At 37.6% G+C, this 18715-nt stretch overlaps 1 protein-coding gene across 1 annotated transcript in view; it reads left to right on the forward strand.

Annotated features, from left to right (window-relative positions):
- CTXN2 (cortexin 2) overlaps positions 1-18445 on the forward strand; it is a 19271-nt gene extending 826 nt beyond the window's left edge. The window contains exon 2 of the mRNA XM_069097500.1: positions 17985-18445. Within this exon, the coding sequence (XP_068953601.1) occupies positions 18039-18287 (249 nt within the window). The 5' untranslated portion in view covers positions 17985-18038 and the 3' untranslated portion in view covers positions 18288-18445. The remainder of the gene's footprint in view (positions 1-17984) is intronic.
- Positions 18446-18715: the final 270 nt, after the last annotated feature.

Consider the following 18715-nt stretch of genomic DNA (forward strand, 5'->3'; position numbering starts at 1 on the left):
AGAGAGAGAGAGAGAGAGAGAGAGAGAGAGAGAGAGAGAAAGCTAAGGAAAAGCAAGGCAGAATGATAATGAAGGTCTGGGTTTCTGTCCATAAGATACCTTGAGAATTTCCAAGTTTTCTACTGCCTTGAAAAGAATGAAGGCGAGAGCTCTATAGGAATCACCTCAAGAGGGAACTCTGGAGATCTAGTTTGGGGATTGTTATTGAGTGGATCCTACCAGATTTTGAGGTTTTAGGTCTCTGGGAGGCCCTGAAACTTTTACACTACATCAAGATGAAGACATCTGGGTTTGTACTTTCAGGTTTTCCTTTGATTCTAACATATTCATACCTTATAATTGACGAATGAGCTCTGTGTAATGATGACTTGAATATAGCTTTGCCTCTGTACTTTCAATAGGATTTAATAATCTTTGCATCTGGGGTGGTATTGGTGTTTATTTTCAGTCTGGATTAATGTACATGTCTCCTTATATGAAATGATGCAGTGTCTGGTCTCTCATTTGCATGGGGAGAGTGCATCTCCCATTCAAAATATTAAATTACAACCACAAAAATCAGATTCTATCCTAATTTCATTGGTTTCAGGTATAATATTTGAAAGCCACTTACAGATAACTAGGGAGAAAAAAACCTGTTGATTAAAGTAATTTCTTATTTAAAAAAAAAACTTATGTATATGATTTTCTGTACTAATTCCGGATGCTTTGTATTGTTGGTGATGCAGATAAAACTATCAATTGTATCAATTTATGAATATAAAATTAAAAATACAACCTAGTTAATAAGTTCTTTTCCATCAGAAAACTACTATCCACAAAATACCCATGCATAAAAAATGTTTTATATATATATATATAAATGTGATTCTATCTTTGTTTGGAAGCTTTTTTTCTGTAACTATGCTTGAAAGATGCATTGAAAACAGCAGGCTTAATTAACACTTGCTGAATGAACATGAAAAATGCTACTCATCAGGAAAATACAATTTGTTTTTCCATTTGGTGCTTTAATTTTTTTTAATAATAGTTGCTAACTATTTAGCAACTGAATGAAATTATGGGACCCTGTCAACCATTGGGCCACTGGGGCCCAATCCTGTGACTCATCAAAACTCTCAAGTTCCACTGAATGAAAATTATATTTATTGCTTGTGGGGAACAACTGTTTTTACTCTGATCATCAATCTAATCAATTAATACTAGAAAATGTAAATAAATGTACATATATGCATACATATATAGTCATGTATTCCTGAGAATAAGGCTTAACATGGAACTTTACCCTTCGTTGATATGTCAAAACATCATAATTAAAGCACAATTTTTGAAAGAAAGTTTTCAATCTTAATTTTAAAGATAATGAATGAAAGCTCCTGCTAATAAATACTGCAAAAATAATTATTTTATTCATTTGAGTAACAGCATAGCCTAAAAATGTTTTAGAATACCTCTCCCTTCCTGCAGCTTATATTCTATTTGATTCTCTTTAAATCTAAGTTTTTGTTTTATTTTAGTTGTTAAACATAGTTCTGGTTTCAGTGGTTCTTAGCCTTTTTTTGTATCATGGACTCCTTTGACCACATAAGTTTCTTTTAAAAAATATATTTATTTATTTTTAGTTTTCAGCATTCATTTCCACAAGATTTTGAGTTACAAATTTTCTCCCTGTCTCTCCCCTATCCCCCACCCCAAGAGAGTGAGCCTATTAAATATCCCTTTCCCCAATCTGTTCTCTCTTACATTCTCCCCCAACCTCCCTAACTATCTAGTAGGAAAAGATGAATTTCTATAACCCAGTGCCTGTATATCTCATTTCCCAGTTGCATATAAAAATTAAAAAAAAATTTTAACATTTGCTTTTAAAACTTTCATTTCCATATTCTTTCCCTTCTTCCCTCCTCACCCACCCCCACTGGGAAGACAAGCAATTCAATATAGATTGTACATGTATAGTTACACAAAACATTTCCATAGTAGTTATATTGTGAAAGACTAACTATATTTCCCTCCATCCTATCTCCCCCCCAACTTATTCCATTTTCTCCTTTGACCCTGTCCCTTTTCAAAAGTGTGTGCTTCTAACTACCCTTTTCCCCAATCTTCCCTCCCTTCTATCATCCCCTCTTTTATCCCCTTCCCCTCCTACTTTCCTGTAGGGTAAGATAACCAGTCGAGTGTGTTATTCCCTCCTTAAGCCAAATTCCATGAGAGTAAGGTTGACTCATTCCCTTTCACCTTCCTTCTCTTCCCCTCCACTGTAACAGTTTTCTCTTGCCTCTTTTATATGAGATAATTTACCCTATTATATCTCTCCCTTTCTCCTCCCAATATATTCCTCTCTCACCTTTTAATTTTACTTTTTGGATATCATCCCTTCATATTCAACTCATCCTGTGCCCTCTGTCTATGTATACATGTACACACATACACACACTCACAAATATATTTATACATACATACACCCTCCTATACATGCATATATGTATGTATACATATACATACATATATATATATATATATACACATATTACCTTCAACTGTCCTCATACTGAGAAAAGTCTCATGAGTACAATTATCATTTTTCCATGTAGGAATGTAAATAGTTCAAATTGAATAAGTTCATTATGATTTCTTTTTCCTTTTTACCTTCTCATGCTTCTCTTGCTTCTTGAAATGAAAGTTAAAATTTTTGTTCAGGTCTGGTTTTTTCATCAAGAATACTTGAAAGTCCTCAATTTCATTGAATGACCATATTTTCCCCTGTGGCATTATACTCAGTTTTGCTGGGTAGGTGATTCTTGGTTTTAATCCTAGCTCCTTTGACTTCTGGGATATCATATTCTAAGTCCTTTGATCCCTTAATATAGAAGCTGCTAGATCTTGTGTTATCCTTATTGTGTTTCCACAGTACTCAAATTGTTTCTTTCTAACAGCTTGTAGTATTTTCTCCTTGACCTGGGAACTCTAGAATTTGGCTATGATATTCCTAGGAGTTTTCTTTTGGGGGATCTTTTTCAAGACGTGATCGGTGAATTCTTTCAATTTCTATTTTGCCCTCTGGTTCTAGAATATAAGGGCAATTTTCTTTGAGAATTTCTTGAAGGATGATTTCTAGGCTCTTTTTGATCATGGCTTTCAGGTGGTCCAATAATTTTTAAATTATCTCTCCTGGATCTATTTTCCAGGTCAGCAGTTTTTCCAATGAGATATTTCACATTGCCTTCTATTCTTTCATTTGTTTGGATCTGTTTTATAGTATCTTGATTTCTCATAAAGTCATTAGCTTCCATTTGCTGCAATCTAATTTTGAAGGAATTATTATCTTCAGTGAGTTTTTGAAATTCCTGTTCCATCTGGCCAATTCTGCTTTTTAAGGCGTTCTTCTTCTCATTGTCTTTTTGAGCCTCTTTTGCTATTTGACTTAGTCTATTTTTTAAGGTGTTATTTTCTTCAGTGTATTTTTGGGTCTTCTTTAGCAGGCTATTGACTCACTTTTCATGATTTTCTTGCATCATTTTCATTTCTCTTCCCAATTTTCCCTCCACTTTTCTTTTTAAAAATTTTTTTAAAGCAATTGGGGTTAAATAACTTGCCCAAGGTTACACAGCCAGTTATTTTGTGTGGGTGTTAAGTATCTGAAGCCGGAATCGATCCTGGGTCCTCCCGATCTGGGGCTGGCACTCTTACTGCACCACCTAGCCACCCCTCCTCTACTTCTCTTACTTGATTTTCAAAATCCTTCTTGAGCTCTTTCATGGGCCTGTGACCAGTTTATATTTTTCTTGGAGTCTTTGATGCAGGAGTTTTGACTTTGTTGTCTTCTTCTGGTTCCATGTTTTGATCCTCTTTGTCCCCCAAAAAGATTCTATGGTCTGATTGTGCTTCCTCTGTTTGCACATCTTGCCAGTCAATGACTTGACTTTTGAGCTCTTTGCCATGGTAGAACTTTGCTTCCAGAGTGGAGAGTGCTGTGTCCCAAATTGCTGGGGTTTTCACAGCTATTGTCAGAGCTATGAGGAGGGCACCTTCTCTACAGCCACCACAAGTTCTGGCACATTAGCATTCCTCACCCCAAGACTACCACCCAAGACTGTGACCCAGATCCAAGCAGGTCAAAGAAAGAGCAATTACCCTCTGAATGGTTGCTTGGTCTCCCTAAGATCTATAGGCCAGGAGCTCCTGAGGTAGCCACAGGGCAGAAGTTGCAGCCACTGTGCTTCTGCTACCTCTCACCCTGGGGGCAGGGGCTGGACTGCACTCTTCTGTCACCCAGTTCTAACAGAGTTCCCCACTGACCTTTTACTTTCTCTTTGGCATTTATGATTTGAGAAGTCTGGAAACCACCACAGCTGCTGGTGATTCACTCTCCTGAAGTCTGCTCTGGCCAGTCTTGGCTGAGGGTTGGGGTCTGGTTTCGGGTGGCTCACATGGGACTTCCCTCAGCTCCCAGCTCACTGTGATAGACCCTTCCTGTCAGCCTCCCAGGCTGCCTTCAGTGGGAGATTTGTTTCTCTCTGTCACTTTGTAGGTTCTGCAGCTCATCTAAGCCTGCAGAGCTGTGTTGATTTCAGACCTGGTGACAGTGGTGGAATGCTTTGCACCTGCACTCCAAAACCTGGGTTGCTTCAGATAGCACCTAGGGCAGGGGCACAATGCCTAGATTTCTTTCTTAATGACCATTCCTTAAACCCAATTCACTCAGATTCTTACTTATTGGCCAACAATAGGTCCCAGCCCAAGTCAGCTTAGTGGTTATTGCTTGGGCCAAGATTTCTCAAAGTAAATGTAAATAGTATTTATTTCTGTTTTGGCTAAAACCCTGAGAGTCTTCCCCACTCAGACTGATTTTTTTATTAGGTAAAAGAGGCATTCCTTGGCTCATTTCTTACCTGGCCTTGAAGTGGGCCTTGCATCAGTCAAAGTGAGAACTCAGAAGAATTTGGCTTAAAAAAGGCCAAGGCATCCTATTGCATCCAGGGCCATCTCCAGTCATCCTGATCTATATCTGACCATTGGACCCACATGGCTCCTGAGGAGAGAGTTAGGTTGGTGACTTTGCCCAGCCCTCTGTCCCTTAAATACAATTCACTTGCAAGTCATAGCATCATCTTCCTAACATCATGGTCCTCTTCCAGAATGAAAGACAGCATTGGTGATGCCATTCCACTCAAAAATATTCAGGGTCTCCCCATTTTAAAAGTTAAATTCTTTTGCCTTGCATTCATGGGCCACCATAATCTGGTTCCATGTGTTATCTTGCTAAGGTTTTTAGCAACAAGAACCTGTACTAGGATAATTATAGTAGGAATAGAGAAAAGAATATGATGCAATAGATATTGCAAAGGTAAGATCAAAAGGACTTGATAATTTATTAAATATAAGAGAGGCAAAGATAAGATTAAAAATAATCCCTAAGTTATAAACATAGTAGGGTGACTTTCTCTCTGCAGGTTGGGTCTCCAGGTGAAGAGTTACCCCAGATTCCACACTACTAAAATGATAACTCACAGCACCCTACTATTGAATTTACTTTTAATAGTTGGCCAGAGGACACAATTAGCTCAGAGAAAAGGCTTTGACAGAGTAACTACAAAATATTTCCCCCTTAATCTTGGGGTACAATCATCCACAAAGACACAGTATCCATGGGAAAAGTGAGCACACATCTAGAGTACACTAATAGGGAGGCTCACATTTAGGGAACATATGTGGTCAATGCAATTCACAGCTCTGATGTTGCAGGGTTGCAATGTCCCTTCTCTTCTCATGGTATCCTCACATTTCTTCCTCAGATGGGCACTTTGATCCACTGGGTGCCCTGGTATGAACACTCCTTTCAGAGTATGCTACCTCCTACAAATAACTAACTTTGCAAAGTCATTGGTAATGGCAGGGTTGCCAGGGGGTGGAGGAATGGAGAAAGAGGAGAAAAAAACCCTCCCAAAAGACTGCTTGTTTCTCTCTTAAGATCTGTGTTCAGGAGGTATGCTGGAGCCTGCTCAAACCCTCTGAAATAAGTAAACACTGCAAATTAGGGCTTTATTTATTTACTTGTTATTGATTGTCTAGATTCTAGACTTAAGAAAGTAATAAAGAAAATGTTAGTAATTCAGATTAAACTCAAAAGTATGTTGATTCATACAGTTGTGTGTCACCCCACCCCAGAGACCACTTGCTAATTTACCAGTCTATTTCTATCTGAGTACCATACTCTCTTCTCAACTGCCAGAGTGTACATTTCTCTGAGCTGTCTCTGGCTTTCATAGAGAATCTTACATTTTAAAGACTACTTGGGATTTGGACAATCCTTTAGCCACATGGCTATCTGCTCTATAATTCCAACAAGTTAGACTGAACAGTATTTTCCTACCTCATGAAATATAAACACTTCTCTCTACTCTATGACTAACACCTTATTGTCTCTATATCCTTCCTTTATTTCTTATCATTTCATTTCATCAAATAGATTAAGGAAAAATAAGGTTATCAGGAGTCCTCTGATCAATCTATCATCTATTGTCATTTCCCCCCACCCTCCACAATAATTGACATATATTGCAAATTGGTTTTTACCTTCACTCTCATTTCCATATCCGGAATAACCCTATGATGTAGGTGCTGCAGGTATTTTCTTCATTTTAAAGATTAAGAGAATGAATCCCAGAGACAACACTTCCAATGGTCTTGGCACTGACTATCACTATGGAAGACAGGATGAATGATTTTTGCCAAAAAAAGGAATAATTGTCAGTAGAAAGAGCAGGTTTAGGGGAAAAGATAAGGAGCTTTGTTTGGGTCATGTTAAGTTTGAAATACAAGTGGGAGATGTAGGTACAAATGTCCTTTGGGTAGTTGAATATACTGTGCTGAGGCTCCTAAGAAAGGTCAGGATTACAAACATAAGTTTAGAAGTTATCTGCATAGGGGGGAGTACCTGAAACTGAGAGAATACATGAAATTGCCAACTAAGTTTTGAGCCTTGGAGAATAGCTACTATAAAGAGTTGGGAAGAGAGGGAGAAATCAGCAAAGAAAATGGAGAAGGATCTGTAAGGAAGATGGGAGAAGCAGGAGATTGTCTTTGAAATCAAGGGAAGAGACTGTATATTTAGGAAGAAGGGGTGTTCCACTCTGTCAAATATTGAATAAAAGTTGAAGATGATGATAATGGCAATTGATAATTAGATTCTTGGCGACCTTAGAGAATGCACTTTCAATAAAGAAATGGATGGCAGAGGTCAAACTGCTAAGGTACATTGAGGAGAGGATGTACAGTGAAGAAATGGAGACATTATGTATAAATCACTTTTTTCCACTTAGTTTGATAAGGAAGGAAGGAGAGATATAGGATAGATAGGTCAAGAAAAGTATATTTGGTAATTAGGGATACATTAGCATGTTTTCTGGCAGATGAGGAGTCATTGGAAAGGGGTAGAAAGAACATATGGGGGGAGAGAGAAGGGGAGGGAGAGAGAGACAGAGAAATAAAGGGGGGAGGAAAGGAGGAAGAGAGGGAGGGAGAGAGAGACAGAAAGAGAGAGAGAGAGAGAAAGAGAGAGAGAGAGAGAGAGAGAGAGAGAGAGAGAGAGAGAGAGAGAGGTGCTGAAGTAAGGTTAGCTATGTGGTAAAGTGATTAGAAGGCCTGAGGTCAGAAAATCCTGAGTTCAAATCCAGCCTCAGATACTCAGCAGTTGAAGGACCCCAGACAAGTCACTTAATCTCTGTCTGCCTCAGTTTCCTTTGTCTGTAAAATGAGAATAATAATAGTACCTACCTCCCAAGATGGTAGAGAAGATAAAATAAGATCATGTTTATAGAGCACTCTGCAAGCCTTAAATTGCTATAAAGGCTATTATTATTAAAATTCTATATCTAGATGAGGAAACAGAATGAATTGAGAGCACAGATAAAGAAATTATCTTTACTCAGAAATAAAGGATATCTCATTTTTGGGGAAGGAGGAGAGGGTGAATGAATATGATTCAACTTAATTCGAGAAATTCAGTTCAATGCAACAAAATCTCGAAGACCTGGGTTCAAGTTCTGACTCTGACAAATACTAGCTTCCTGACTCTAGGCAAGGCACTCTGTGTCCCCTGGAGAATATTTAAGACTATCAGTTGCTGACCAGGTGCTGATTTGAGCTGGTTGAAGAAGTTTACACAGTGAGAATAAAATCACAAGTCTAGTCCCTCCCAAAATTAAAAAAAAATAGCAACAACCACTAACTTCTGAAATTTGTGGCACATTTGTTGATCATCCATCTACTTCCTGAAATCTTGTTACTTTTTTTTTCTACTTCCTGAAATCACTAAATCATCTCTTGATTTCCAGATCTGGTGACTTTTCTCCCTCCCATTCTACTTGATGCACCATGATATTTGACCACCCCTTCTATTTGAAATTTTCTCTTTCCCTTGTCTCTGTGATATGAAACTATGCTCCAGCCTCCTTATCTGATCCTGTTTCTGTCATTCTTAGAGAATGTCCACAGGTATGGTGCAAAAGGACCCCTGTCCTTTTCTCCCTTTTTTCCTCTAGAGAATTCCCCCATAAGGCTTCAATTGTGATTTTTATCTAGATGTGTGATGTGACTCCAAAAATCTCTCTCCTTGTTATTTATTTCACACTTAGTCCTCTATAATTGACTGCTGAGTAAACTTCTTCGTTTTGCTGCATTAAAGCTGCCAAATAATGAGCACGTCTAAAACTGAACTCATCATTTTCACTTGCCAGTAACTGGGCCCTCAGTTCTAATGTCTTTATTTCTGTGAGTGGCACTGCTACTACTTGGCTGCTGAAGCTTGAAGCCCTGGAGTCATCATTGCCCTTTTCTTCCTTTTCCTCCATATTGTTGCTCTAGTGTCGTTTCATTCATGTCCAACTCTTTGTGATCCCATTTAGGGTTTTGTTGGCAAAGTTATTAGAGTGGTTTGTTATTTTCTTCTCCATCTCATTCTGCAGATAAGGAAACTGAGGCAAACAGGCTTAAGTAACTTACCCAAAAGTCACACAGTTAGTGTCAGGCCAGACTAAGTTACTCCTGACTCCAGGGCCAGTGCTCTGTTTTCACAGTGCTCTGTCTACTGTGCCACCTCTCTGCCAACTTGCTGCCCCTTTTCTCCATACCTAATCGCTATTCAGATCCTAGCAACATTTCTTTATATTTAATTTTGTACCTTACCCTTCTATTTTATTGCTAGGGATAATTCCTTTGTACAGGTCATTATTATATCATGGATAGATTACCCTCAAAAAATAAGGTCTTGTCTCTAGCTTTTCACACATCCAATTTGTTCTTCATATGATCCCTACATTAATTTTCCTAATATTTTATATTGTCCCTTTCCTATTTAATGCCCTTCACTTGGTATGCAAGACACTCCACAATTCACTGAATGGACGTTACCTCACTCTAAGTGAGTACATGAAAAGGCCTTAGCCTAAAAGGGCCAGGATCTCCCATTGCATCCTGGGCCATCTCCAGTCATCCTGATGAATATCTGGTCACTGGATCCAGAAGACTCTGGAGGAGAAAGTGAGGCTTGTGACCTTGAACAGCCCTCCCTCATTCAAATCAAAGTCAACTGCAAGTCATGTCATCATTTCCCTGATGCCATGGTCCTCTTCAAAAACAAAGGACAAAACACATCAAATGTTTAACAACCAACTCTCTAAAAAAAGTATGTACAACATACTTTTAAAATTAATTTGTATTGTTACCATTTTACTCTTCACTTTCCTACTTCTATGCAATCAACAAAACAATAAATCAAGTTCCAATTTGTAGCATTTGCCATTTTCCAAGGTGCAAAAGCTCACACTAGGAATTTAACAATTACAGACTGATTCAAACTTATTTTTCAATTATGTCTCTATTCACCTACACAAATACTATGCTCCAGTCAAGCAAGTCAACTTTCTGTCCATGATCTTACATATACAGTACTTTTTTCTACCACTGCAAATCACAATAACTTCTCAACTTGTAAGACTTTTATCTATCCCTCATAGATGAATTCACTCAGTATGGCAGGATCAATCCTTTAAATTTCGAAACTTATGTGCAGAACTTATACTGTCTACCTCTTATCCCATCTCAATACATGACTCTCCTGCCTCCTTTTCTAATAAAAATCTCCTGGACATTATCTTTTTTTTTCTTTTTGGAGAGCAATTGGGGTTAAGTGACTTGCCTAAGGTCACATGGTTAGTTAAGTGTTAAGTGTCTGAGGCTGGATTTGAACTCAGATCCTCCTGACTCCAGGGCAGGTACTTTATTCACTGTGGGCATTATCTTTTATGCCGCTTCTTGTATCCACTATTGGTAATATGCCATGTCCTTTTATTTCAACCCTTTGGGTCACTTAACATTTTGATTCCTTCCAGAGACTGTGGTATTTCATAATTTCCTGTCATATAGTATCAACTAAAAGAATATTGGTATTCAAAAGATGGGATTTGTTTCAAGCGGTAGCTTTGGATTTTTGAGAGCATTATAGTTTTTCAAATGCAATCCAATCCATTGTCTTTCTCCCATTTAATTTTGGGATGAGTTCATTGACCACCTGTGACACCCATAAAATGATTATGTCATAATGAAATGAGGACAGGAGACTGTTCATAGAACTATATTTTATCATACGGGCAAAGTCCTTCAATTACCCAGACACACAGCTATTGTGTTCTTCCCTAATTCTTCTCTAGGCTAAACATCGCCTCTTCTTCCAAATGGTCTATATTCAATCAGATCTAGAGGCTCTTCACTATCCTGGTCACCTTCCATCTGAACCCTTTCCAGGTTATAAAAATCCCTCCAAATATATAGCACCTAGAACTGGACATAGTACTCTGGTAGTGATCTAAGTAGGTCAGAGTACAGAGGATTTTCACCTCCTTAGTCTTGAGTACTAATCCTCCTAATGTAGCTATGACACTATGCAATACTGTCAATATGACATTGAATTATATTGAGCTTGAAGTTTTAAAACCTTCAGATGTTCAAGATAAATGGATGTCTGTTGTTGTTCAGTCATGTCCAAGTCTTTGTGGCCCAGTGGTCCATAACATACCAATGCTGCCCATGGGGTTTTCTTGGCAAAGATACTGGAGTGGTTTGCCATTTCTTTCTCCAGCTCATTTTGCAGATGAGGAAACTGAGGCAAACAGGGTTAAGTGACTTGCCCAGGATCATACAGCTAATAAGTATCTTAGGTCAGATTTGAACTCAGGAAGATGAGTTTTCCTGACTCTAGGCTTAGCACTCTATCCACTGAACCATCTAACTCCCCTGCCTGGCACACTGTAGGCCTTTAATAAATGCTCATTTCCTTCTCTTCCTTCAACCTCCTAATATTTTGCTGAACTACTCTTCAGCATTCCTCTGATCAATGCACTCAGTAAGCATGTCAGAAAAGACAATGATGTTAGCCTGGCATGACCTATTCTTGATGAAGCTACCCTGGTTCGTTACAATCACTATTTTCTTTTTAGATGTTCACTATCTCTTTAATAGTTCATTCTTGAATTTTGACAGAAATTGAAGTCAAGTTCACTAGTCTATAGTTATAAACTTTACCCTTTGCCTTTTTTTTGTTTTTGATAGATCAGGACAAGATCGATCCTTTCCCAGGACTTCAGAGACTCTCTTCATGGTCTTTCAAAGATCATTGAAAGTGGTTTAGCAATCATGTCAAATTTTTTAATACCCTAGTACTTAAAGTGCTCTGCAGACATTAAAGTACTAGGCAAATGTTAATTAGCAGCTTTATTATCCCAGAATATAGTTCATCTGCTCTGGCCTGGTAACTTAACCTCATCAAGGGTAGCTAAATACTGTCTTATTATCTCTCTACTTATCTTCGTATGACATTTCTTGTTAGAAATCTTTTTCAGCCCTTTCCATTCTAAAGATCATTCTTCCTGGCATATAAAATGTAAGTAAAGTAAGTTTTCAGTAGTTCTGACATTTCTCCTATTATTTATTATCATCTCATCTACTTGAGCAACCATCCAATTCCTCTTTTGATTCTTCTTTTTTCCTGAATACAATTTTTAAAACTCTTATTATCTTTATCTTCAATCACCAATCTCAACTCATTCTTAGTTTTAGTACTCGTGACACTGTTCCTACGTGGCCACTTTTATATTCATTCTCTGTTACTTGCTTTTGCTTTATGCCATCTTCTGAACATTTTTTAAAAATCTAAGATGATTGATGAGTTTCAATGGGATCTGCATCAGTCTTTTTAGACAACTCCCCTTTTCTTTCTTATGGGAATTATTTTTCTTTATGTCTTCAGATATTAATTCTTAAAAGCTTCACATCCTTCCTGGGATAACTTTCCCCTTAGAGTATCAGTCCATGGGTTCATACCTATTATTTTTTTGAAGCCTTTGAAATCTGTTCTCTCAATATCAAAGGTAGATGTCGGAACACACCCAAGTTCCCTTTCCTCTTTTATAGATACTGATATGGTTCCTGTATTTCACCACTGAAACCAGTTACTACTTGTCATTGAGAAGTAAGAGTAAAAGTTCCTCTCAGTTATTCTGCCTTTTGAAGGATGAAGCTATCATTAAAGCATATTAAGAAATTATTACCTACTATGTGGGACATGTAGGTGGTGCAGTGTTGGGTCTGAAGTCACTCTGAATTCATATCTAGCGCCACACACTTACTATCTGTTTCCTGGGCAAGACACTTACCCCTGTTTACCTTAGTTCCTCATCTGCAAAATGAGCTGGAGGAGGAAATGGCAAATCACCCCAATATCTTTGCAAACAAAAACCCAAATCAGATCACCAAGAGCCAGATATAACTGAAGTGATTGAACAGAAAAAGATCAGATATTTGGATAATTGAAGTCCACCATCACTACAATATCATGCCTCCACTGCCAGGCTTGGCACCTATTCCCCACATTTCTCCTCTGCTTTTCTGTCTAGATCTAGTTATATTTCTTCCTCTGTTGATCTTCCTCCAAATGCTCTTCTACTGTCCTTTTTTTCACTTCGTTCCTGATTTCCTCATATAACTAAATTTCTCACTGCCTGCAGTTACACAGTTCCACCACTTCCACAACATAGACTTCCAAATATTTGAAGACAACTCTCATGTCTTTTCTTATTCTTCTGCTTTCTGGGCCAAACATCCCAAGTTCTTTCATTTCCCCCTTAAATCATGTCACTTCCAAACCCCTCACCATCCTGGTTGCCCACTTATGCATCAACTCTAGTTTGTTAATCTCACTCTTAAAGTGTGGTATACAGAAATGAGCATTATATTCTAGATATGGTCTAAGACATGAAACAGTGAAAATACTTCTTATGAGTTAGATACTATATTTACATTGAAGTAGGCTGAGATTTTGTTAACTTTTTTAAAAAGTCAGTTGTAAGCTAAAACTCTCTCTTTTTTTCTCTAAATGAATTAAAGCTCATATAGAAGGTTTCACATTTCTGTTAAATTTTGTGTTGTTAGTTTGGGCTTATTGTTCTAAGCTTATCAAGATAGTTTTAAATCTTGATTATGTTATTGTTGGTGTTAGCTTATCTTTGAAAATAATTTCTTTATGTCTTCATTAAAATGATTAATAAAAATGTTGAATTGCTCAGACCCTTGTGGCACTCCACCAGAGATAGATAGTTGATAGGTAGTTATTAACTAACACTTTTTTCTCAAAAATGTTCAATCAACCCGTGTAACAGTTCTGCTATTTAGTTCACATTTCACCACCATGGGTATCAAAAAAGACTTTGTCAAATATTTTTACTCAAATCAATGTATGTCATATGACATTTAACTGATTTATCAAACTATCAAAAAAGGAAACTTTGTTTTGTTAGAAGGCTAAGTAGGTTAGCTTGGCATTATGTGGTCCGAAGCTTGGCATGATGTGGTCTGAGAGTCCTGGCACTTAGAGCCATGTTGGCTACTGGTACTTAATATTCTTCTTTCTAAATTCTAACAAACTATCTTATCAAGAATATATCATAATAGCCAGAGATCAACATTAAGATTATAACAATTTCCAAGATTTACCTTTTTTTTTTTGGCTCTTTGAATATTGGGATATCATTTACCTATTGTTATTTTTGGTCATTATTCAATTCTCCATGACTTTAAAATGAATAATAATGGCTCTGGTGTCACTTTTTACAAGTACTTCTGCACTTGGAGGTATATTTCCTTTGGACTTGGAGAGCAAAGGGATGGTCCATGGTGATCCAGGGTAAGCTGGTAGCTGGGTGGTTCAGAGAATGGAGGTATGACTTCGAGAAGAGATAGAAGGAATTTTAGGAACTAAGAGAGAAGGACCTAGGCACAAGCAAGTTTGGGAAACACATCATCAGAAGAGAGGATCAAGTACCTGAACACTGAGGCCATTGCAAGCCAAGTAGCTGGTCAGTCATTCAGTCAATAAGCATTGTGCTAGGCACTGTGCTAAGGGCCTGGGTTACAAAGAAAGGCAAAACCAAACCAAACCATTCTTGCTCTCAAGGAGCTCACAGTCTAGTGGAGCACAACACACAAATAGCTACTTACAAGCAAGATAAAGCCAAGACAAATCAGAGATAAGCACCGAGGGAGGGTACTAGTGTTAAGGGGTATCAGAAAAGGCTCTTGTAGAAGAAATTTTAGCTGGGACTGGAAGACAGAGAAGGAAGCAAAGGTGGGGGGCTGGGGTGGGGGGGGGAAGTAGCCAGTGGAGATGTCCAGAGTTGGGAGATGGAGTATCTCATTCTAGAATAGCTTTAAAGGTCATCTTTGTTGTCTTTAGGATTTTTTTTTCCAGGCTCAGCTCACTTAAGGTTTAAGCATTGAGGTCACTGATAATTTATGAAATTTATATAGCATGTTACCAACATTATCTTATTTGAGCTTCCTAAAAATGCCTTGGGATAGATACTGTGCATGATTCCCAATTTACAGATGAGAAAACTTGGTCTACAAAGATTAAGCAACTTGCCTGTTGTCACACTGTGTGTCAGGGTTGGGATCTGAACTTGTATTTTCCTGACTGCACACTGCAAACTCTAGCTTCTATGCTATGCTGGCTGCCTCACCATTCTTAAGGATTTATATTACTCTTATACTTGATCTTTGTTGTATGCCCCTCTTTTCATCCTTTGTATGTTTGTTTAGAAGTAAAATAGTCAGTTTAAATGGTCATAAGCAGTAATGAAATAGCCATTTGCCTATTCACCCAAGGTGAGTAAAAATACACTTCAGGCTAGTGGAAAAGAATACTGACAATTCCTTTACTAACAGCATATCACTATAAAAAATAACAAGCTCAATAAAAATCTGGGTGGTCTGGTATGCTTTTATATACTTGATGCTTTTTTAAGGTTGGTTCTTAGTCTAAGATACAAGATACAAATAAGATTTGTATTAATCTTAATTATAAGATTATAAGATACAATAAGATTTCATGTTATTCTTACTTGAACTGATTTTATTTTCCCTATTTGCTAATTATTAAAAAAAAATATTGGCTTTTAAAAAACCAAAACATCCTTCACCACAAATTACATACTTGTAAATTCAGAGTACTTTCCTTCCAAGGTACTGAGTAACTACTATAATTTGTAGCTTCCTGAGGAGCTCAAGAGAAAACTACTACTTGGTTATATTGTAGGCAAATTTGGGGCTGGAATATTAAGGAGCTTGCATTCTGATTCAGGGGAGAAATTGTTTCACTTTAACAAATGTCCTGTGGCTCATATTCTGTTGTCACTGAACAACTTGACTATTTCAGTGGTGCTGATTTTTGTCTAAGGGAACACTGCAGTCTAGTGGATTAGAGTAATATTGGAACAACAGCAAGCAGATTTTAGTATCCCTCATGACAAACTGTAATCTAGGTAATTCACTTAACTTTCTGTGGCTGTGTCAGCACGAGGGCAAAACAATTGTTCTATTTAACCAATTCAAAAAAACAAGTTCAGTTAGGCCATTCATCAGGACAGCAACACAGCTTGTAGAAAGTATAGAAAGTACTCTGTCTCTCTGTCTCTGTCTCTGTCTTTGTCTCTCTCTGTCTCTGTCTCTCAGAGAGACAGAGACATGACTATGCTCTGATAAATATTCTCTCTCTCTCCTCTCTAATTTCATTAGCTCCCATGGGCTCAATGATCATCTCTATAAGATGACTCCTGGATCCATATATCTAGCCCTAGTTTGTCTCCTGAGTCCCATCCCTGTATCACCAACTGTCTGTTGGACATTTAAAATTGGATGTCCCATAAGCATCTCAAACTCAATATATCCAAAAAGGAACTTACTGTCTTTTCTCCTAAACCGACTCCTTGCCCAATATTTTTGTCAAGGGGACTGTTATACTTTTAGTCACCCCACGTTCACAGTCTCAGTGTTATCCATGATTCCTCACTCTCCCTCACTTCACGTAACCAATCAGTCTCCAAATTAATTCTACTTCCACGTCTTTCACATCTTTCCCCTTCTCTCCACACCCTCTTGCACCACTCCAGTTCAGGTTAATTGGTCTCTCAGTCTCAAATCTCTACCCTCTCCAGTCCACCCTTCAGTCAATCAGACAGCAAATATCTATTAAGTACATGCTAAGTGTTAGGAATTGTGCTAAATGCTGGAAATAAAAAGAAAGGCAAATACACAGTCTGTGCTGTCAGGAAGGTCACAGTCAAATGAAGGAGCCCACACACAGCTGTCAAAGGATATTTCTGACCATTGTCATTCCTATGCTCTGATAAATATACTCAGCTCTGCTGAATTCATATTACCTCCAAGATAAAAGGCTAACCCTTCCATTTGACACAAAACCTTTTACAACCTGGCTCCAATCTACTTCTCCAGGTTTAATATACATTATGTTCCTTCACATACTCTATAGTCCAATCATATTGGCCTTCTTTATCTTCTTCACATGGCTTACCATCTTTTGTCTCCATGTTTTTGTGCTGGCTTTTCCCTTATGCCTAGAACACACTCTTCACCTGTGACACTTAGAACCCCTATTTTCCTTCTAAGCTCAGTTCTTATGCTGCTTCCTACATAAAGCCTTCCCAGATCCCCCAATGGCTAGTGCATCTCCTCCCAAATCAATTTTCATTCTGTATATACTTACTTTATACATAATTATGCATGTAGATGAAATCTGGCCCATTAGAGTGTAAGCTCCTTGAGGAAAGACTTTTGTTTTTTAAGTTTTTAGCACATTGTCTAGTATAGGATATTTAATAAATGTTTGTTGATTAAGGCAAAAATGTTCATTTAAGGGATGGCTAGGTGGTGTTGTGAATAGAGTACCAATACTGGAGTTGGGAGGATCTGAGTTCAAATTTAGCCTCAGACACTTAACACTTACTATCTGTGTGACCTTGGGCAAGTCACTTAACCCCAATTGCCCAGCCTTCCCCCCTCAAAAAAAAAATGTTCATTTAACACATTGGATATTTTAGTTTACCTAATGTCAAATAACTAATTTAGCAAGTTTGACCTGTTTAATTATTTTTTCCACCTAATTAATTAGTTACTTTAGCTTCATAAAGTTGTAACTCCAGGCTCAATAAATGAATAAATGAATCAATGTATAAAGAAATAAATGAGTAAATAAACTAGATAAGCTTTGATTAAACTGACCACTTCAACAAAATTCAATCAAAACAACTGATCAGTCACTATATATTACATTTTATCATATTATAGTATTGGGTAGATAGTAATATCATACATTTTTATATCACATCATATTGTATTGTAGCGTGTTAAAGTTTATGTCATTGGACAAACCAATCTAATTCTAATATGAAAATTTATTCGATAAGATTTCTGATCAATATCAGTCTTTGCATATAATGGCTTTTTATATTTTATGCCAAAAGAGTTTAAAGATGGGAAGCTTCTTCCCCCCCCCCCCACAAGTTTCCTATTTTAATGACTACACCATAGAGTATATATGATTGTAACTAAACTAGCTGTATTTTTTTGGTGTGTAGGCCAAGATATGACACAAGCAGGAATCCTGAAGAATTCCAACGATGTGGTAGCAAATGATGAGTAGCATCCACCATAGCAACGGACCAGGCAGCATGAGTGTCAACAAAGTTTCAGCTTTCTCATTAACATTGGAACAAAAAACAGGCTTTGCGTTTGTGGGGATTCTGTGCATTTTCTTGGGCCTTCTCATTATCAGATGCTTCAAAATCCTACTGGATCCCTACAGTAGTATGCCTTCCTCTACTTGGGAAGATGAAGTGGAAGAGTTTGACAAAGGAACCTTTGAATATGCACTTGCATGAAGACCCTGCTTTCATTTTCATGTTTAATCAAGTTCAATTGAAAAAATGAAAAAAAAAAAACAACCCAACAACCTGTGGCTCATCCATCTGTAACCATCACTGAAGCAATGAAGGGAAGCTTGTGGCATCCATTTGGTTAAATAAATGTCTAAGGTCAACTCAGTGTTGTATTCTCTGGCACATTAATTTAAGATTTTCATGTTGGAAATTCATGTGCTCCTAGGTGGGGAATGAAGAGAGAGCTCTAGAATGGTGGAATCATAAAACCTCTGATTAGAAAGGGTATTTTACTTCAGACAAGGCTCTTACTCTCTCTGGGCCTCAGGGTTTTTCATTTGTAAAATAAAATTTGCCTAGATGATATCTGAAGTCCCACTTGGTGCTACAATTCATCTAGCTCTAGCTCAATACCTACCCAAAACGTAAAT

Source organism: Petaurus breviceps, unplaced genomic scaffold (assembly GCF_028583685.1).
Source record: "Petaurus breviceps papuanus isolate PSGF00001 unplaced genomic scaffold, PetGlider_PUasm1.0 37, whole genome shotgun sequence".
Taxonomy (NCBI): Eukaryota; Metazoa; Chordata; class Mammalia; order Diprotodontia; family Petauridae; genus Petaurus; species Petaurus breviceps.